The sequence below is a fragment of the Chiroxiphia lanceolata genome, chromosome 9 (genome assembly GCF_009829145.1).
Source record: "Chiroxiphia lanceolata isolate bChiLan1 chromosome 9, bChiLan1.pri, whole genome shotgun sequence".
In the NCBI taxonomy this organism is placed as follows: Eukaryota; Metazoa; Chordata; class Aves; order Passeriformes; family Pipridae; genus Chiroxiphia; species Chiroxiphia lanceolata.
In genome coordinates, this window is record NC_045645.1 from 19288396 (window position 1) to 19310620 (window position 22225).

Genomic DNA, 22225 nt, shown 5'->3' on the forward strand with positions numbered 1-22225 from the left:
TTACTATTGTAATTGGTGGGACAGGTTTCTGTTCCAGTTCCTGGATTTCACCCAGTTTTGATGTGCTATCCTGTCCTTTGCCAACCATAGGGAAATCAGCTCCTAATTTAAGCATAAAGTTTTGCCTAAATATGATCTTCAGAATTTGGTGGCCAATTCGCTTCTTTGCCCAGCGTAGTGCTGTTCTCTATGGCAGGTCCGCACCTGCATCCGAGCCAGCCTTGCCCCTCTTACAAAGCCGTGTCGCAAGTGCCCCTTTATGCCGCCGGCGGGACCCGGCCCGCGGGGCGCTCCCTGGGAGGTGGCAAAGGCTCCAGCCTAGGGCTCAGCCCCTCCGCCCCGCGGTGCCCAGCCATGCCCTGCCCGGTGCCCGGCGCCCGGCCCGGCCCCGCCGCTCCTGCCTGGCTCGGCCCGGGCGGGGCGTGCTGCCGCCGCGGCCCTGGGAACGGAGCGGGCGGGGCTCGGCTGCAGCCGGAGCCTTTGCGGGACGGGACCGCGGCGCCCGGAAGCCCCGGAGCTGAGGGAGCCGAGCCGGGCCGGGCCGGCGGCGGGGGGCGAGCGGGGCCCGGCGGGCGCAGGTGGGAGCAGAGCCCGGCCGGGGCCGCCCCGCGGTGAGCGGGGCCGTGCCGGGGTAGCGAGCCGAGGGAGGCCTGTGCTGCGCGAGGAGGAGGCGTTTGGGGTCGGTGCATGGGGCGGGAAGAGAGTCTGTGGGAACAGGCTGGGGACGGGAAGGGTGGGATCGGAGAGACGCTGAGAGAAATGTGTGGGTATGGAGCGGTTCGGGGTAGAGGGGGGGAGGGTGCAGGTGAAGTCTCTGCGGGGAGGCGGCTGTGTGTGAAGTTGGGAGGGGGCGCGGAGCTCGTCGGAGCTGTGTGGGTGCTGCCGAGCTTGGCGCTCAGGGCGCTGCTGGGGCTCTGCTGAGAAGATGCTCAGTGATGCAGAGCTGCGTGTAAAGTTATCAGAAATGTACACTTTACAAAGTATTTGCGTGGTATCACGATTTCATACCGGGTTTTTGAAACGAGAAACGCTCTAGCAGTACAGCGCTTGTGGATTAAGTCAGAAACCCAGAGGATGCAGAGATAATGAATGTAATAATGCGTGTATGGAATAAACTGGAAGGTAAAAGATAAATGCCAGAAGGTACGGCAAGTTGTTTCATTTTGTTGAATCCCATAAACTGTGTTTTAAACCACAGTGAGGAAGACAGGTTCCAGAGAAAAGCTTTTAAAGGAACGATTGGGTGGAGTAGACTGACACAGCTTTCAGCAGTGGAGGGCTGTGTTATCTGGGACATAAAGAACATACACAACAAACCTTTCTAAAACTGAGTGAGAACCACAGTGGGAAGTTTATTTGTCAGGTGGTCTCTACACAGAAGAGTTGAGATCTAAGACAACATTTACTTTTCAACAAACGTGCAGAATGACAAAATGGGTCTTAGAATGAACATTAAGTGGTGGACTGGGGGGTTGCCTTTCTCTGTAGGCACTGCACTTGACTCACCTGAATCCTGTCTGTGCACTGAGGCTGCAGGTGAGTGTGAGGGAGGTGACAGTTGTGGAGAAAGTGATTTATAATAACCTCTTCCTTTAGAAACTGAAGCTTACTATTCCCTTGTACGTTGTTAGGCATTGTGAGAACTCATGCTTTAAAATCACATGTGGGATAAGGATCCACTGTTTTGGGGATGTGTGATGTTCTTGTTTGTAGAAGTAATATGTGCGGCAAAAATACTGATTTTGGGAAAGGCTGGTTGTAGTAAGTAGAAATTTGCATTCTTTAGAGTGATGTATTTTTAGGAGTGACTCTGTCTAACAATCCTACAGGCTGCCTACACAGCCTAATTCCTTGTGCAAGTTACACTGGTGTTTGCAATAGCAGAAAAAAGGCAGAGATCATATGAACCAACTACCTTTGGAATTCAAGTCACATGTGCTTAAAGCAGTTCTGGATTTGGCAGTGTTAAGTGAGGACAACACATCCTTATCCTTGGGACAGGCTTGCTAGATACAGTGATTCCTTCCATATTATTCTTGAATCGCTTGCGACTTGGGCTCATTCTTCACGAGTTGCTTCAGTTCACACCAAATGCCTGCTGCTTGCACGGACTCCGGGCCTTGGCTGGAACTCAGAAGACTGCACAGCTGAATCACATCAATGGAGGGTGTCTCTAGAGGGGAGGAGAGGTTCTTAAGATCTGTACTTCTTAGGATCTAGTGTAATAATGTCACATGGTTAGGAGTTCAGGATTTTGCCACTGGGGTTTTGAACCTTGTCCTTTATATTTATACCCCTTCAATACACTGTTCAGCTGTCTAATTTTATTTGCAATTGCTAGCTTTCTACAGTGTCTACAGATTTATTTTCACTGTAGTATCTAGTTTGGGTTACTCTACTCCAAGTAGGTCACCTTGACTGGGGGTACCTGCGTTGCCTTGAGCACCCAGACTTGATTTGTAATTCATAAACGGCACAAGCGTAAGCTGTGGCTGAACCCGAGCTGGATTCAATGTTCAGTTTCCCAGCACCTTATATCAAGCTCTGTCATTGCCTTGATGCATCTGCAGGAGTTGCATTCTAGCAGTCCTTCAGTTCATGGCATTGCACTCCTGCTGGAGGAGGGATGGGCATTTGAACTAAAACCAAGAACTGAACGTCTCCTTGCTCACAGAGTCTGGATGTGACTGTAGGATCTATCTATACTGTGATCTATACAATGAACGCAGTGTGTGTACTGTGTGAATGAGTGAGAGGCACTTCAGGCAGGTTGTATCAAATTTCTGTGCTGGCAGGCAGAGTTTGGCTTAATGACTGCTATGTCAATATAAAACTATTGCAGTACTGTGTAGAGTTGAAGGCTTCATCTTACAAGAAATGCTGGTGTTAACATTTAGCTCAGTGAGGGCCTGAATTTCCAGAACGCTGAATATTTATACTCAATATGTCATTTGTATAATATTCATCAAACCAAATTCTCTTCAGAAAAAAATATCTGAACTTTGGCGTCTTAGGTTTGGTGTAAAGGATAAAGGGGTGGGCTTAAAGAGCACTTAGCCACAAATCTCACATTTAAGATTCACAATGCCCAACTCTTCCTGTCTGATACATAGATTAGAAAGGTGATTTTTTTTTCCTGTGAAAGAAAGAAAGAAACAAACAGAAAACCTTTGCGAGATCATAAAAAAACTCAGTGAAGTTCCCTTTCTGCTATGTTTTCTGTCAACCTGTAAGAAAACCTTACCTGATTCCCAAGCAATTTATAGCATTTTCTGAAGTTGGACTTCAATTAATACTTAATATGTAATTGCATTCCTTTTGTTAACTTGGCAATGAGGGAATTTCTTGGTTGAGTGATAAGCCAGTGAATCACTGATATAGCCTCCACTATCTTTGTAAAAAGCTGAGGTTTTGGAGCAAAGTTTAAAAGAAATCATTGGTTGATCTTTAACAGTTACCGTTTAATGTGTAACTGCTCTGTGCTTAAGTGCACTCGCCAGTTCTAAAAAGCATCTGCATGATTTTAAAATGGCCAAGTGTTGTGGTTTAACCCCACCTGGCAATTAAGCCCCACACAGCCACTGGCTCACTCTCCATAGTGGGATGGGAAAGAGAATCAAAACGGTAAAAGCGAGAAAACTTGTGGGTTGAGACAAAGACAGCTTAGCAGGTAAAGCAGAATCCACACATGCAAGCAAAGCAAACCAAAGAATTCATTCACCACATGCAATGGGCAGGCAGCCACCTCCAGGAAAGCCAGACTCCATGTGTAACGGTGACTTGGGAAGACAAACACTATCACTCAGAACATCCCCTCTTTCCTTCTTCTACCTCCAGCTTTATATGCTGAGTAGATTCCATATGGTGTGGGATATCCCTTGGGGCAGTTGGGGTCAGCTTTCCTGGCTCTGTCTCCTCCCAACTCCTTGTGCACTCCCAGCCTCCTCACTGGTGGGGTGGGAAGCAGAAAAGTGTAAGCACTGCTCAGCAATGGTGAAAACATCCTTGTGTTACCAACACTTTTCAGCACAAATCCCAAACACAGCCCCGTACCAGCTACTATGAGGAAAATGAACTCTACCCCAGCCAAAACCAGCACACCGAGATAGGGCTGTGGTGAGAGAGATGACGTTGCAGGAGCAAGGTCCACCAGTAATCTACTGTGTTGTACTTGATATCCTTGTCGTGAAAATTACTTGAATGCAGTTATGTTTTTAATTTGTTTTCACCAGTTAAGAATTTTTTTTTATGTCAGTGGAGAAATTGGAAATACTGCCTGAAGGAAACCTTCATGTGAAAAACGTCTTTGCTCCTCAGTTTCTGCTAGAACAGTACAGAAAAAACTGTAGGATTTGCCTTTAACAACGCTTCTGAAGAAGTGTACAAGCTCTAAGAGAAGCATAGCTTTTTTATTTTATTTGTAGTGTACTCAGTACACTTTATAATGTATTCAGCAAGAAGAATGGGTAACAAACTGGAAAACAAGAGAAAGAGCAAGGTAAGTTTTAAAATAATAAAGTGAGTTGCAGTGATTTAGTTGGAAAGTGCCATGTATTTGGGGAGAAACAGCTGATAATTATAGATAGCTTATGGGTGGGAACAAAGAAGAAACCTATCTCCAGTATGAGGAAAACGGAAAACATAATAGCGACATTTTAAAGTGAGAAATACAAGGTTTAATATTATTAGAAATGTTTATAGCATGGTTTATTAAGATTACACAGACATGGCAGATTATATCTTGTGGGGGTGAGGGGAGAAAGAAATGCACTCTTGAATGGTAGCAGAACAAATTTGGCAGATAAAATATTCATATGTATGTAAAATATACTTCAGAACCCAGTTCAGCAGCAGTTGACTAGATTTGGAAAGGTCTATGCAGCCTCAGTACCATCTGGGACATTTATCATAGGATCATAGAGTGGTTTGGGTTGGAAAGAACCTTAAAGATCGTCTGGTTCCAACTCCCCTGCCATGGGCAGGGACACCTTCCACTAGATCAGGTTGCTCAAAGGCCCATCCAACCTGGCCTTGGACACTTACAATGACAGAGTTGCTGCAGTTCTCTGGGCAGCCTGTTCGTGGACTACCCCAGCCCATGTCCAGGACCTTACACTTGGCCTTGTTGAACTTCATGAGGTTCCTTCCACCCATTTATTTTCCATCCATATATTTTTAGTATTAGATACTACTAAAGAAGGCTAATTCCAATAGAAAGAATATTTATGGAATAGAACTTTACTCTGAGGAATGTAGTTGCATTACAGAGTGACATGTTTCTTGTGTGTTATCCAGCACAGGCAACAGGGCAATGCATGTGCAAAAGCGCAGAAGTCTTATAAAAATAGGTTCTTCAGGTTCTGTGAGTCAGCTCTTACTCCACCTCCCAGTTATGTGTTTCCTTTGTTGACAGCTTATGGTATTTGTATAGTGTAGCATCAGCACTGGGTTCACATTCCACTGGAGAAATAGGAGAACACAATCCTGTTTCTTTAATCTGCTATCCTGATTCCAAAGCAAATGCCCAGGAAATGTGTCCATACCCGTTCCACTGCAATGAAATAGTGTGCTTTACTTTCCACTCTAGTTTTCCTTCCATAAGGCAGACTCAATCACTGTTTATTTTCTGGCACATCTCATATGTAGAATTTGGTGTGCTGGCACACAAAACTTATGCTTTGCCTTTGACGGTTTTAAGAGGCTGATTGTCTGCTTGTTGGCTTTGTTTTTTAAATAATATACAAATACGTTTTGTTTGAGTTAAGCAATGTTAAATTGATTAATCATAAAATGGAATAAGAGCTAGGAATAATAACTCGTATAACTTCGCTTTTTATTCTAAAAGACTGTCAACAGTGAAAACATTTCACATCTAGGCTGGAAGGAATTTAATTCACATAATGCCATCACTATGAAGATTGGAAGCATAATAGTAGTTAGTATATTTTCCTTTTTTAACTTTAACTTTCCTTGTGACAGAGTTGGGAGGAGTAAAGAAGCAGTTGCCAGTAGAGGTTATTTTCGTGTCAAAACTTTTGGTGAATTTAATCTAATTTTTTGTTATGAGACTTTGCGTAGTATCCATCTGTGTTTTATCCACCTGTGTGTTCTGAAGTTGAACTTTGTGTGGTTGTAAATCCCATCTTGGCTTCCTGCATATTGACTCCTGTATAGCCCTGCCTTCCTGTGACTATAGGGTGTGTCTCCGTGGTACACTGAATATATGACACAGAGGCAGCTGGCTTGTTTTTTCACCTAGACTAATAGAAGCAAAGAGTAACAGATGTGTTAGGCTACATTACAGTCAATGAGCTGCAGGTCCTTAGCACACTGTAAGGTACAGTTCAAAAGACGCTGAGCTAATGGGACCCCTCAACTTCCAGTATTTTGAATTAGCAAATCTAAATCTGAGTTTTCGAACAGATGCACCCACCAGAGTACTGAGTAATGCATCCAAAGCCCAGCAAGAAATCTAAGTTGTAACTCTGTACAGGAAACGCATTGGGAACTTTTATTTCATTATAGGCTTAAAAAATCAAAGTGTGGGCTGTTACTAAGACAATAGTTCATTTATTCTGTGCCTGCTCAGGCTGTTGCTGTGAGGGGAGCAGGAGCTCCTGGCTGCAAGCAAGCAATTACACCTTTGGCAGTAATCTGTTAATCTAAAGCTGCTCTGAAACTGCAGTTGAAGGCAGCTCAGCTGTTTGGAGTTCACTACTTGGCTCTTTTTCTGGATCCAGTTCCCAGTTTGCACAGAGTTCTATAAATTGATATGCAGCTCTTTTAAAGGGAGCAGGAAAGCTGATAAGATGTTATGTGTGCTTAGTAGAGGGTGGTTATATCATTGGCATACGTTTCAGGACTCTAGTTCCTGCTCTGTGAACCAGCTTGTAAGTACAGAGGGAGACTTCACACCTTGTTCTCTACAAACCTGTCTTGTTGACCACTGACTTTTAACAAAAATCCTTATTTCAAGCTGTCACACTGGACACTTAGAATCCATTTTGTATGAATGTTTGAAACTCTGAAACTGTTTTAGTGAATTATGGTAAAGAAATGTTTCCTGCTACTGACACCTTTTTGAGACACGTTGTCTGGGGAAAGTTCCCTTTTTTATCATGATTACTAAGGAAGACAAGACAGTAGTTCAAGATAATGTTGTGGTATGTATTCCTTATGGCTTTGCTGATGGGCTTATCAAACTGTTGTGCTGCTTGTTATGTTTTCATGCTGATTGCTTTGGTACTTCCTCATAAAACAGCATACTAGTGATTTACTTACTAAAATTACATTTTAAACTGCTTCATAAATAGGTGGTTGTATTTCAGTAAGAAATTATTGTGAATATTATTTTTAATATTGTGACCTGTTTTGAAGGTTAAGGAATTGATATCTAATAATTTTGAATGTTTGTAAAACCCTTTGTCACTTCATAGGTTCACAGAATGCAGAAATTTGGGTCCAAGTCAGGAAATGTGCATTCTCATTATCTGTATTTTGTTCAGAAGCATTTTGAAAACTGAAAACCAAAAAGTTTAAAAACTTATTTATCTATAAGTGTGCTTTCATGAAAATCAGTGTTGTTCATCTTAACAATATATTGCTCTTTGTGTTTCCTGTTTGTCAGGTCTCAATACTAAAAAAAAGAGGTAAATGGAAAAGGTAAAAGAAATTGTTCAAGTTGGCTCTCATAAATGTTGGTTTTCTCTAGTATCATAGCCAGGCCTTTCAGTGAAATCCAGTTCTGTATTTTCTCTCAGTGGATTTTCTTCTTTCCCTTTTTCTCTATCTTCTCTATACTGGTGGTATTTCCCTAGAGAGTATGATCACTGACCTTGCATGTCCCCTCTTCATCCCCTTATAGAAACTGTTCTTCTGTTTCTCCTCCTTGTTCTCAACTGTAGCAAATTTATTCTTCAAAGTTTTTGTTCTTCAACTAACAAATAACCTCTGTTTTGTAGTTGAGGATGCTAATTCCACAGTTAACACACTCATGTAAAGGATTATTCCACCAGAACCAGTGGAAAACATCAGCAAATTTCAAATAGCTTTGAGATTTCTTCTTGATACTTTATATTTCTGTCTGATTTATATTGTTCAGTGCAGTTGCATCTTTAGTATTTGTTTCTTAAATGAGATCATGGTTCATACAAAAGTATCTCCTATTCCTTAAAGGAACCTTGTGTATTTCTTCCTCAGTTTCTGCATCCTGACATGTTTTTCTTCCTTCTTTGCCAGTATGCTTTTAAACATATTTTTTACAGCCGCATGATTCTTGAGATAAACAATTTTATTGTTTAGGATACAAGTATGTACTTCATATCTTTGTGGCTGTTGGCAATTCTCACCTGTTTGCAGGTTACTGCAGTGTCTCCTAAGTGTCCATGACATGTAGGTAATAATTTGACTTGGAATACATGACTGGAGAAAATCCATAAATGCTTAGAGACAAGATAAAGGCAAGTCAGAAATATTTGAAAAGTAGAGCTCTCCAAATGTCTGTAACTATAGCAATGAAATGGATCTTGAGCTAGAGAAATGCAGTCAGCAAGAAACAGCTTCAGATCCAGCTACAAATACTTAGAGGTACCTGTATGTTCTTCAGCAGTGTGTACAAAGTTAGACAGTTAATGAGCCAGAAATTGTGTGTCTGTAGGTGTGGGACGTGCACAGGGACAGCTCTGGCATGCGCATCCAATAAATGTGCCATCTCTAGGCTTCTAAAACTGAGAACCACATTCATTGTCTTGACTTGTTACTGTTTTTCTTTTTGCTTGAAAACATATTCGTTAACTTCCAGTTACTGATTTGATTTTACTTTGGCATTATAAAAAACTGCTCTGTTTTTGAGTAAGTGGGCAGTGAAGGCAGTAGTAGTTATTTTTTTTATAGAAAGCATTAGTTTTTGTGCATATGGAAATTCTTCTTAATATGAAGAAAATTATATGATATTCTGAGTAGCACTGAGCTTTTTTAAAATTTCCTTGTAATATATTGTGCTTGCAAAATGAACATTACTGTCTCTATTAGACTCCTGCACTAAGTTAATGCTTTAATTGGTGACAAATTTGCAAAGAAAACTGAATCAACTTGGTGGAAGTTTCTGGTAGACATGAAGATGATGCAGCTTTACTAAGATAAGGTTTGTGGTAGTCAGTGCAGTATGAGAAAGTAGGTGCAGTCACCTGGTCATCCATATTCAACTAATGTTTTTCTGAGCAGGATAATCAGCAGGGCAGGTTTCCTGCTGTCTCCCCTGCAGCTCCTCCTGCAGCTCCTCCATCACGTCTTCCTATCCAGCCCTGCTTTCCCACAACTCTCCCTTCCCCTCCTCGTCCGGCATACCTCTCATTTTCATGTAAAGCAGCCCAGCCCTCGCCCTGTGCTGTGCTGGCGCGGTGCCCTCTGGCCAGGCAGGGACTGCAACCTGGCAGGCTTTGGAGCGGGGAAGAGTGAGAAGATCCCTTCGGTCAGGGAACGGCTCATTCCAGCAGGGCATTCTGCTGTACCACAGTATGGGCCTTTTTCACCTCGAAAATGCCTTCTAAGCCTTCACCTACACAAAGAAACCCACAATTTGGATCCATGAAACTTGAGAGTGAAACCAGTTAGTGGAAAGCTAGTTATCAGTTAATAGTTCTTATTTTACTTTATTATTTTTATTGCAGATAAAAAATATTTAATTTCATTTCTCTATTAATTAACACTTCTCCTAATATTGTGATATATCTCCCCATTTGTATTCATGTATTTGAAAAACATTGTTAAAGTGTTTTTTATTTTTTAAATATCAGATTTGTGTTTTCCTTTGACTGAGCTCCCTGGATAACTTTTTAAAATGTGCTTGTTCCCAGTACCTACAATATTATGTTTGGGTTTGTTTTTTTATTCTGTTTCAGAAAGAAAAAAGTCAAGAAATGTCTGCCAATTTAAAGTACCTTTCCTTGGGTATCCTGGTTTTTCAGACCACAAGTTTAGTCTTGACCATGCGTTATTCTCGGACACTGAAAGAAGAAGGACCTCGTTACTTATCCTCTACTGCAGTAGTTATTGCTGAACTTCTGAAGATTTTGGCCTGTGTTCTATTGGTCTACAAAGACAGCAGTATGTGTCAAATTTTGCACCAAGTAATTTTCCTAATCAATATGCTGTATTGTAGTGGCAACTGCAAAGCAGCCATGTGAGTACAGGCGTACAACAAAGCATTTCTCTTCTCCTTGTGTAAGAAATAGTCTTGGAAACATATTAATGATGCTGTATATTTGCTGAAGAAAGTTCTTTTTAAAGAATGTGGGTACTGAGGAGTGCAAGAATGAATTTTCTGCTAACAACTCAAAGTTTGTGTTCGCTCAGGCTTTTTAAGAAATCCATATGTAGAAGTAGGAAAAAATGAAAAGCCTTAAGTGTGTCCAAAGCATGAGTGATAATTTAGAAGCCCGTAATAAACAGCAGATGAAGGAAGGAAGAAGCAATTTCATTGTTTTACAGGAAAAATCACAGTTTTAAGCTCAAAAAAAGTGTATTCAGATTTACTCTATTTCTTATTTTATACATTTTAAGCTGAATTTATCTGGTTCCTGGGCACATATATTTGATTTTCAGTGGCTTAAAAATATCATTGTATATGCATAAATATTGATGACACTCTAGGATTCTAAATATGTACTTTTTAGGTGATACCCTTTGATGTATTATCTTCAAATACTGATACGGTTTCAAGAAGTTTTATTCAAAGTATTTTGAATAATTGTTTTCGTTCTGATATTCCAGGCTGTGGGAAGACACTTGCAGCCATTTTCCCTTACAAATACAAGACTTGTGAACATCAAGCAAACATAGATAGTATTTTGATAGTATCACTTGATACTGTTTGGGCAACCATTTTAAGAACAGAGCATTGCTATTTCTCTTTTTTCCCCTTCTCCTTTTAATGAATGTCTGTTTCTTTTATTGTTTCTTTGGGTAGAGTGCAATTTACGGACTCTGAACAGAGTGCTACATGATGAAATCCTTAATAAACCCATGGAAACTCTTAAACTTGCTATTCCTTCAGGAATTTACACTCTTCAGAACAACTTGCTATATGTAGCATTGTCAAACCTGGATGCAGCCACTTACCAGGTATTGTATATTTGCAATTCTCTGCAAGTTTCAAAAAAAAAAAATCCCATGAATTATGCAGTAGTAACAGTTTCTGGTTCTTCTAGGTTACGTACCAACTGAAAATTCTCACCACAGCATTGTTTTCTGTGTCCATGTTGAGCAAGAAATTGGGTGTATACCAGTGGCTGTCATTAGTAATATTGATGACAGGAGTGGCATTTGTACAGGTAAATGTTAGCAGGTGGCTTGTGCTCTTTTAATGTGTTTATTCAAGGAACGTGGATTTCTATACTGATTATACAGCTTTCTGATCCCATCAGCTGCACACGAGCACCAGAGTGTAGTCAGGAACTGCGAATCACAACTGGCCAGGTCTGGAAGACACCAGAAATGGGTCAAAGGCAGAAGATAACACCTCTTTTGCAACCCAGTGCTCTACTGTAGAATGTGACAGGGCCTCTGGAGCAACCTGCAAGTAATAATGATAGCAATGTTTATTAGCACATTTCTTCAGACAGTAGGAATTCACAGGTCTTCTCTACCAGGACAGGCCAGGCTCACTTCGTCATATGGTTAGCAAATTTACTTGAACTATTTCAAAAGGCAAAACTGACCTCATGTCTAAATAGTACAGGCATCAGAGTTTGTAGTTTTCAGAGAGCAGTATCATGGCATGAGAGAATTGGCTAAGAATTTTTAGCAGATTTTAGCATGTCCTAGAAATTTTTACTTTTAAACGTAAGGATTTGAAAGAAGATATGATGATTAAATTCAGTAATTAAAAATGAGAACAAAGCATTCTAACAGTATTTAACAGGCTCCTCAGTATGTTTTTGTCTGTGGTATTGCATTTTATTCAGTTGGTATTAGACACATTGCAGGATTTAACTAGTCTGCATAGTCGCTGAAGAAGGGCACATGCAAAATACAGTTCACCCCATCCTAAAGACAGCTGGTGTAAGTAGCTTTCTAATGTACTTCTATTTGTAACCAACTGTTGGGTGGCACAAGTTGGTGCCTGTGAATGACCATGATAAGTCACACTGGGATTCATAAGCAGTTCTGGCTTATAAGACATAAATCCTGCACCTGTTTAAATTGATGAGTAGTCTCCCAGTTCAGGCAATAGCTTTGCAGTCCTTTAAAAGTATTTGTGGTGCAAAATGCCAAACTAGACAAGCATGTGGTTGTCTCTATTGAGTAACTGTTACTGTTGCTAGAGAACAAATATGCATTTTATAGATGCTTAGGACTGGATTTAATCAGTGAATTTTGTATAACTGTTTTTACGTCCAGTGGCCTTCAGACTCTCAAGCAACACCTGCTAAGGAGCATTCAGCAGGGTCGCAGTTTGTGGGGCTGATCGCAGTGCTCATAGCCTGCTTTTCTAGTGGCTTTGCTGGGGTTTATTTTGAGAAAATTTTAAAGGAAACTAAGCAGTCTGTGTGGATCAGAAACATTCAGCTTGGTAAGTTTATTTTTAATATCTGTTAAAGATACTACATTCTGAAGAATTAAGATAAATGTGCAAAATGTATGTATATATAAAAAAACCCCACATTTTAGTATGCTGCATAAATACTATTTTAAAACCAAAAGTATAAACTCTGCTAGATAGAATTCTAGCACTTACTTCCTGATCTCAACCTAGTTCTTCATTTAATTTTTTAATAGAGTATCTGTAATTTTGTGCAGAGTCTGTCAATTGAATTTGTGTTTTAAAATTTTATAAAGAATATTGTTATATGCAGGATTCTGTGTATCCTCTGTGTTTAAAAAGATTGTCTTCACTAATTCAGAAGATCTGATAAACATAGATAGTAATCATTTTTCCAAACAAAGCAAAACTGCTTTGTTTGTGAATAAACTCGAGGTAGCAAATTATAATTATTTCAGTATAAAAGTCAGTTTGTTTTAGTTGTCTGTATAATCACTGGAGAGAGGCAATTGCAAAAGACAGTTCATCTTAACTATTTTAATGCCCTTACCTGTTATGCACCTGTTAGTAAGAGAATGTCTTCTATTTCCAAAGTAGTTCTGGGTCTTCTAGACTCAAGATATTAATGACAACAGAAATTATCTGTGTTCCTGAATGAGTTTTCCCTCAGAGAATCTTGTCCAGTTTATAGGGTTTGAAACGTGAAGTTCAGTAGAACTTCAGTAAAAGTTCAGTGTTTACTATTGAATTGTTTTCTGTTCAAAAATAAATTTTTCCCATTTGATAGAAGAACACTATACTCACCAAATTATAAACCTTTTAGTTCAATCTCAATTTCTTTTTTTGACATTAAGTCTCTACTAGAAAATATTCCCCATGTTTGAGACTGGTTCAGGAGAATCCCACTGTGAAGATCCTAATCTGAATTGGCAAACTGCTAATTGCTGCTCTTGCTCTGTCAGAGACTCTCTCCTCCACTAAATGTTCTCCCTGTTTTTCTCTTCAGGTTATAGTGTGACTTCAGCCTTCAGTCATGGCTTGTTTCAGGGAAACTGAAATTGTGTTTAAGTGAATTTTGCTATATGCCATAAACAAAAATCACACTGTTCCAGTAGAGAGCAATGGAAGATAAGTATATAAGGATATCCTCATGGAAACAGTCAAAACTTGTTATTAGTATGGAGAACAGCTTTTGAAAGAGAATAGCAAACTGATTGCATTTGGATGTGATGGTATTGCAAGTGGCAGTCCAGTTTGAAAAGCAGAAATATATGAGCAGCCCTTGAGGATAGGGAACCTGTTTGCACATTTTTCACATGAATCTTTTAAATCAGTTTTGTACTTTCAGGATTTTTTGGCAGCATATTTGGATTGATGGGTGTATACATTTATGATGGAGAACAATTGTCAAAGAATGGATTTTTTCAAGGATATAATAAACTCACTTGGGTGGTTGTTGTTCTACAGGTGAGATACTTTGTATCCCATGTTTCTGTGAAGGCACTTAGGATTTACTCTTCTATAAATGACTGGGGAAACTAATGGGTGTCATTGAGGCTACTGAGAATTCTATAGTCAGAAGTCCAGTCTATGACTATTAGAATAAACCTCTAAATGAAAACCTGGAAAATATATAGCAAGTGTATGATTAAGTATTGTGCAACTTAAAGCATGTAAGCATTACTTATTTTGTGATGTTTAAAATATATATATATATATTTATATACCCTTCCTCCTTGGCTAGAAATGTATAGTACAAGCATTTCCACTCATTAATGGTGGTAATATGATCAACAATTTCTTTAATGGGGAAAGAACTACTCCTCCAATATTTGTTTTCAACAGTGCATATCCATAATATTAAATAAATTTATTGCTCCTAAACATAGACAAAAGCTTTTCCTAAAGTAAGTGCATGGTGTTAAAATAGATGCTGTCTGTCAAATTATCAGTTTGTGAATCCAAACCTCACTATTTTTTCAGGCACTTGGGGGGCTGGTAATTGCCGCTGTTATAAAATATGCAGACAACATTTTAAAAGGATTTGCAACTTCTCTCTCTATTATACTGTCAACACTGATCTCCTATTTCTGGCTGCAAGATTTCGTCCCTACAAGGTAAGAATTATTTTCCATATATGCTGGAAAAAAAAATAACCAACAGCCCAAGCCACACTTTCAGAATGTTTAGGTACCACTTGCACATCGAAGTTTAGTTTCGTGGCATAACCGGTGGCTAGTTTTTTCAGCCCGGTTGTCCCGGTGCCGTTTGCCTGGCGGATCCTGGCGCTGTGGCCGCTCCCTGCGGGCCGTTCCCGGTCGGGCCGTTCCCGGTCGGTCCCTTCCCTTTCCCGAGCCCGCGGATCCCGCCGGGCGCGCCCCCTGGCGGCGGCCCGTGGCAGGGGAGGTCACGGCTCTGCGTGTCCCCGGCGGGCCGGGCGGGGACAGGGACCGGGACAGGGACAGCACCTCCCGCACTGCCTCCATCTCTCCATCTCACCGCAGTCTGCAGTCACGCACCCGTGGAAGTCACACTGCAGCACTGGGTTGCCCAAGGGCACCCAGAACCCCGAAGGCAGAGCCTTTTCTAAATGCCACACTGTATTTAGTAGTGAAAACACTCAACCAAGAAAGAAAGTGCTTGCTTTGTGCTTCTAGGCTCGGGACACTGTGTCCTGATGTTCTCTCAGTGGGATTGCAGTGGCTCTGTGCACCTCAGGTTTTGTACATGGGTAGGTTCAGAACAGTGCTTGTCTTGGCAGTGCATGTTAGTCTATGGAGTGTAGAAGTAATAATCCCACTTCCAGATATATTAGGATTTTGCTTATAATTGACCAACATTCCTCCCATATGTTGTTACACATACTCATAGCATAAAAATATTTTTAATAGTATTTACAATTGTTGTATCTGGTACAAAGGAACATGTTTTTATTAAAAATATGTAAGTGCAATACTGTGGTCTCTTCTAACCTTACCCATTCTGTGATCCTGTAATATTACCAGGGCTTTACTTGAACATTCCAAAAAGGAAGTAGAGCAACTATTTAGGCTTAAAAAGTGGAAGACCTTGAACTTAAAGTATAAGTAGCTTGTATTTGTCCCATTAAAATGAGCGTACAAAGTGGTTTAAGAATTTCTGTGTGCTCAAATGGAAACTTAATAAGTTACTTAACAGCTTCAGCAAACATGTTGAAAGGGAAACAGTGGTAAATAATTAGATTAAATAGAGCCATGTAGCAGCATGTAGAACTTGAAGCCATCTCATTTAATAAAACTTGGTCAACTTGAGTTAATCAAACTTAATCTTTAGAATGTTGCTTATGCTAACTGAATATATTTGATCTGAAACTGTATAATTGTTCCTATCATGTCAACAAGCACTTTTGATTGGAGTAATAGATGTAAAGTACTTAAATGCTTGAACGTGTTGCAATGGACCATGCCCAGAAGTAAGGGAACTGTGTTTTCTGAAGGATTATCATGTCATGTGCCGAAGTTTTCTTAGCATTTGGTTCAGAAGATCAAATTGTCAACATTGTCATGTCTTTATGAGAAGGTTCTTTTCTAAAATTTGTACTAATCATCTGTGGGCTTTGGATATTTTGTTTCAGACTTGTAACTATAAAAACAACTTGAAAGGGCCATATGACGCAATACAAAAGATGCCTTTATTATCTTTTCCTGACATAAATCTTTATGTATCTGCCAAAAAATTAGATTATACTGACTTGCAAACTAGTTCTTGGGCCACGGTAATTTGTTTTGACATAAGCTCTAGATTTTAAAGCAAACACAGCTCCAACAACATGAAGCATGTAAGATGTTAAAAGGGGCTGGGTGACCACAGTAGTAACACTTCAGCTCCTGCTTGCATTTTGCACACAGCTTTAGGTAAAAGATTAAAAAAATAAAAAACCCCAAACAAAAAGATTGCTTTTGACAATTTCCATGAAATTGTAATTTTAATTTTCAGAATATGTCAGTATAATGATGCATTAATTTGTAGTTATAAGTTTCTTATTTCAACAACTTCCTGCATCCTTCCAAAATAAATATATGCAAATTATTTTGTTCTTTATAAATTGGACAAAAATAATTTATCTTTGTTTTCCTCATGAAAAAATGTCCTTTCTTTTGACTGTATTACGTAAATAGATTTGCATCAACTGAAACAAACTTTTTTCCTATCCCTATTCTATTCAGTGTCTTTTTCTTCGGAGCCATCCTTGTAATAGCAGCTACTTTCCTATATGGTTATGATCCCAAACCTGCAGGAAATCCCATTAAGGCATAGCAGACTTCCTCATCAAGCTGCTTCTCAAGACCATGCACTGGGGCCTTGCTAGCAATGGCATGTGGGAAGTGTCATTGTGCACTGCAAGGAAGGAGTTACTGCCCTGAATGTACTGAAGAAAAGCTGATGAGTAGCTCTGAAAACCAGAGGGTTACAGGTGGATGATGACACTGATCTGTAACTGGGGAGGGGGGGGGGGATGTCAGGGGAATGCCCAGTGCAACTTGCTAATAAAAACTTGAACCAAAAGTTTCCAAGAAACTACAATTAGGAATGTTTACAGCTTTGACAGCGATTGCATCAAAAGAATTTACTGTATTGACTGCTGCAGAAAAATGTCCTATGCACTCTTTGAAAGAGCACATGACAACGTTGTCAGATTGTATGTTTTTGCGAATTGATTATATTTAATCTTAGTAAATGTTTTTAACTGTTTGTCTATTTACATGTAATGAGCTGAACATCGTAGTTCTAAAGTAATGGTTCTGATTAGGTATTCCTTGTTATAACTGTGAAAATTGAAGTATGATTGAAAGACACTTTCACAATATCAAATATTTTTATATTTTTAGAAAGCTGATTTAATAACAGAAATCTGTTATTAAATGATAATATTATAATTCTGTTGCTTATATAAAAGTATTGTAAGAATGTTAACATTCTCACCGAAGTACACAAAGGGAGAAATTCAGAGTGAAAGCTGGAAATCCATGTTGATACTCCAGCCTTCATCAGCCTGTGGTGTTCCAACAGATGGAATAACTGGGAACACCAGCTGGAGGTCGCTGCACTAACCTAGTAGTAAGATTAGGGTTATGATGGGTGCTTGCTCAGATGTAATGTTCATTCTTGTTATTTTTATTGATTATAAATCAACTTTTTGGTAGAACCTTAAAAGTAGTTTTTATGTTTTAAATACCGTCTGAAGATTTTCTTTAAACCAAAATTAAAAAAAAAAAAAAAACATAATAAACATTTTAAAGGCGTTATTGTTGTCTGTAACAGCTCCATCTGGAGCTATTAAGGTATGGTATCTGTATACTGTACTGTCCTTTGTTACAGAGGAGTTTTTTAAACAAGTGTTGTTTACTCATGAACTCTCCAGTGCTTTTTCTGTGTATTTCTATGTGATGGCTTACTTAGAGTTTTGGTGGGGTTTTTTTAATTATTATTTTACTCTGGCAGTCCTTGAGCCAACAAACCAAAATGGTTTCTCTGGAGCTATTCAGTCTAGTAGTGGAATTACTTTAATAGGAAACATAATTAAAAAGTAATTAATTGTGCAATGGCTAAATATGAAAGCATGCTGTTGGTCTGTTTTAAAAAAAAAAAAAATTCACAAAGAGACCTTGATGCAGTTAGATCAATTAGACTATTATGAACACTTCACTTGAAGTATTTGCATTTAGTCAGAAACACCAAAAAAAATCTGGAACTAACAAGCTATCTTAAAAATCACCATTTTTCAGGAGACTGTTCACAGTGGATATTAATGTAGTGACTCTAACCCACATGTTACACCTGTGGTGGTATGCATTTATACAAAAACTTATCAGGAGTCCCTTACCAGTGAAATGGCAAGTGGTAAAAGCATCTTACTTCCCTTGTTTCCCCCCACCTCATGCTCTCTCTTCTGTCTCGAGCTAAAGAAAATGTGTTAAAGAGAAAAGTGTTTTAGAATGTTTACTTAAGTACCTCATCCAATTCACAAGGAGATTCTGGAGGAGTGTTCTGAGATTTCTTAATGAAGTGTTGTAAATGGGAAAGGAAGAATTCTATGTATGTCAGTCCAGTAAAAACAGTGTTTTTCTTCTGTCAGCAATTAGGTGTGTTATCAAGGTTTTGTTTGTTTATGGTATCAGAGCAAGACTTAAAAGAACCGTCAGAGTTATGCCAAGGGCTTGCTAAGCTTTGTGAACAGTGAATCTGTCCCAGCATGTTGTCATTGCAGGAGCTTTGTGACGTAGCAGTCAAACCAATCTTGTAGTACCCTAAATTGGCATCCTGTGTTAGTATTAAATCTTCTGCCTATAGCATTCAATGTGGCAAAATCTGTGAAAAATACCATGTGGTGATTTCTGCACTGGAGTGCACAGGAGGTGAGATGCGTGCGTGGAACAGCGGCTCACAGCGGTGCTTGGGGCCAAGTGAGAAATGTTTGTAGTCATATCTGAATTGGAGTTTGGCCTACCCAGTGATACTTTTAATTTCATGAATTGCAGTACTGAAAGTGTTCAGGTGATACAGTTGATACTTCAGTTGATACTACAGTTGATACAGGTGATACTGCCTTGAGGAACATCTCCAAAAAAACACAAGGTTGAGAACACTTTAAAGCCAGTTGTACAGGAAGGAACCAAACAGGCCAAATAATCAGCATGTTGCTGGAGCTCTATTATATGTAAACTCAGTTTTAATATTTCAAGTGCACCTGTCAGTATTTGTCAGGAAGGATCAGTTTATAGGAAAGAATGGGAATATGTGCTCTTTGCTTTGGAATAGGATGTCATGCAGCTTTGGAAGACAACGCTGTACTAAGGAACAGTAAATCCTGTCTGTAGATCAGTGACTCTTCCATGCTTGCAGCTGACAGTCCTATTAAGTAGAGGGACAGATCTCTTCATACACTTGTTGCTGTAAAGGAAAAATGAATTTGCATTTTTAACTGTGTTTCCTTAGCTTTTGACAGGGTGAGAACAAAAAGGATTTAAGGAGGGTTTACTGATTTCTGTAACCTTTGCAAACTGAGAGCATATGCACATTTTCCACTGAGATACTTTTGTATTTGTTTTTTTTTTTTTAACTCATTAACTAACCAAAGAGGCATAGCTAGGACAGAGCATTGGGAAGTAGTGGATGGTGTGCTTTGAGTTTGCCCTAAAAGCAATCTGTAAGAGTCTAAGTTTCCAAAAATAAACTTGACTTTCTGAACTACTTTTCTGACTTTTAGATAATGGTTTTGTTTGTTTAGTTGTATATTTAGCAGGCTAACCTATACTTGGCAGAATTTTATTTAAATATTTAAAAAGTTGTAGCTAGGTATTTATTTGCAATAACTTGAATTATGTGATTTTTTTTTTAAGACTTGCAGAATGGGAGTACTAGTATTTATTGAATATTTGGATATTTGGTAGTTTTATTTGAGTATCTCTGGGATACATGATAAGTTGTCATATAACAATAAATTTAGAACTGTCTTCAAAGCGAAATAAATCAGTTCTGTAGTGAAAAACTTAAGTCTAATAAAGTAAAATAAACTTTTTACATTGTATTTCTACGCTGTCCGCAAGTGCCCAATAATCTTTTTTCTCAAAGAATGGAGATAAAAGTTCTATTCAACTTCATTGTTTTAGACAAACCATGAGAAAACTTCCTTTTTTGTTTGCTTTAATAAAGGGTAGATTAATGTTCTAGATTTAGCTTCTACAAGATAACACCTTGGTTTTTACTGCAACTTTTTAGTAACTATTGTTTTATTTCCCCTCCCCCCAAAAATCTCATTTTGGTAGCCTGTGCTTGCATTTCATTTGCTCATACAGTCCTCTCACTTATAGTAGTACATAATTGTTTTGTGTTCCTAACTTAATTTATGTCTGTAATTCAAGATACTGTCATAGATTCTGTTGTATTGTTTTTAAATTGATAAAGGAAATATTGCCTTTCTTCTGGTTTTCATTGTCAGTAACTTTCATATTTTGATATATGTCCTAGTCAACCGTGCATTTTGTGTTGTATTTAAGCAATTGTCATTTTCCAAATTTGAACTTGTTGCTCATTTTCTTCCTGGTGACAATAGTTCTTGCTGGATATTGTGTTGAGGAGGATTATTCATTGTTTTCTTGTCTGAAATCTGTGTTTTGTAAGAATGAGATATTTGTGTATTAGAAGGTAATGTTTATCTGTAACATGGTATTATACCATATATATGGTAATGTATCATTACCTAAGGTGGTATATTACTGTAAGAAAGTCCAAGAAGTGTTTCCTTGCCTTTATTTTAATAGTTCTGTTCATTTTCAATGCTGATTATTTCCCAGAGGAAGTGACTAGAGAGTTCTGGTCTTTCCAGGTAAGCTCATCATATGTTTTTAAATATCTAGAATTAAGACATTTTACTCCAAAAAAAAAAAATGCAGGGGAAAATGCAACAAAATACATGCAATTAGTTATATTGTATCTTCTGCTTCAGTTACTGTCCAAATTTTCTATTTAGTTGAATCTTAACTTTTTCTAATGATTTCTCAGTAGCTGAATTATAACTCTTTCTAGAAGAAAAAAGAATCTGTCCTGAGGTGCCATTCAGTGCTTGTTCTTGAATGTCTGCTACATGTTTGCATCCGAGAGCAGACATGACAAACTAACTCTTTAACCTTCCATCATCATTCTGGCTGTAATTAGCTGTATTCATTTCATCAGCAATTTATAGCTCAGTAAGAATTGCTTATGCTAAGCACATGTTTGTATTTGCTGCCATGAGTATCACTTTTTTAGATTTTTTAAACTTTGTTCTTTATTGTAAATATATGAGCCCAAATATAGATCATATATTCAATGTTGTAGTGAAGCTTTTAAGGTAGTCTTAGGTTTTTATATGTTGATGTCGATATTTATGTGTGATAACACTGAATACAGTTCTATATGGTGTTTCCAGGCAATTTGGAGACTTTTTTTTTTTTTGGTATAACGCTGCTGAACCATGGAATGCATCTTACATGACCTAACACAGTCTTTTTTAAAATCCATGTTGAGGTAAAATACTGTATTTTTTTTCTTTTATATATGTAGATAATGCCACTATATTAATAAACTGGTTAAAATTAAGCACTGCCTTCATTAGGAATATGATAAAAAACTGTTTTAGAGCATTGTAAAAGGAGAGGTTTGCCTTATGCATGTTTTAGCAGAAATAAAACAATGTTTTAATTAACATGTACTATTTCAGAATATAATTTGGCATAATTTTCTGTAAAATTCAGAAGGCTATTGTAAGAGGTTTGTTAATGGTATCTTTTAACAACTTACTGAAATTTGCCAGCAATTTAATTTTGACTGAGACATGCTTCTTTTTGACCAGTGTCATGACTTCTTGTGAATCCCATTCAAGCAGTGTTCTTGTGACTCTCTCTGTGCTCTTCTGGTCTGAAAACCCAGATCTCCTTGTCCTGAACTGGAAGGTGGTAGGGAGTGCCTGAGTATCAATATCAACTTACAGTGTGAGATGTGATTGTAAAACACTGTAATCCTTTCTAGAAGGAGCTATGTATCGCTATAATTTACAATATATCAAAGACCTGAACAGAGTTCACAAGCACATTACTATAGATGATGGATAACATGTTTCTCTATCCTTTCCAGAGATACATATAATAAAACTGGGTCATTTCACCA

The 22225-nt window shown here is 38.6% G+C and overlaps 1 protein-coding gene across 4 annotated transcripts; it reads left to right on the top strand.

Moving 5' to 3' along the window:
* The first annotated feature begins 584 nt into the window (after nucleotides 1–584).
* SLC35A3 (solute carrier family 35 member A3) lies at nucleotides 585–20968 on the top strand. Of its 4 annotated transcripts, XM_032696224.1 has the most exons (9): nucleotides 4126–4498; nucleotides 7040–7163; nucleotides 9900–10104; nucleotides 10967–11121; nucleotides 11208–11330; nucleotides 12400–12571; nucleotides 13890–14008; nucleotides 14525–14658; nucleotides 16747–20968. In XM_032696224.1, exons 2-9 carry the CDS (start codon nucleotides 7119–7121, stop codon nucleotides 16835–16837), a joined length of 1044 nt encoding a protein of 347 aa, XP_032552115.1. In that variant the 5' UTR covers nucleotides 4126–4498; nucleotides 7040–7118; the 3' UTR covers nucleotides 16838–20968. The 4 variants fall into 4 exon arrangements, with proteins under 4 accessions (XP_032552117.1, XP_032552115.1, XP_032552114.1 ...); XM_032696226.1 differs by lacking the exons at nucleotides 4126–4498; nucleotides 7040–7163 and adding an exon at nucleotides 585–679; XM_032696223.1 differs by lacking the exon at nucleotides 7040–7163 and having other exon boundaries at nucleotides 4127–4498.
* The last annotated feature ends 1257 nt before the right edge of the window (nucleotides 20969–22225 follow it).

What these genes read in the sequence shown, in the direction of transcription:
- SLC35A3 (XM_032696223.1), top strand. Translation starts at nt 4,445, where the DNA reads ATGTATTCAGCAAGAAGAATGGGTAACAAACTGGAAAACAAGAGAAAG. An exon ending in CAGGAGTGGCATTTGTACAG is followed by an intron (nt 11,331 to 12,399) that starts GTAAATGTTAGC and finishes TTTTACGTCCAG; the next exon opens with TGGCCTTCAGACTCTCAAGC. An exon ending in GATCAGAAACATTCAGCTTG is followed by an intron (nt 12,572 to 13,889) that starts GTAAGTTTATTT and finishes TTGTACTTTCAG; the next exon opens with GATTTTTTGGCAGCATATTT.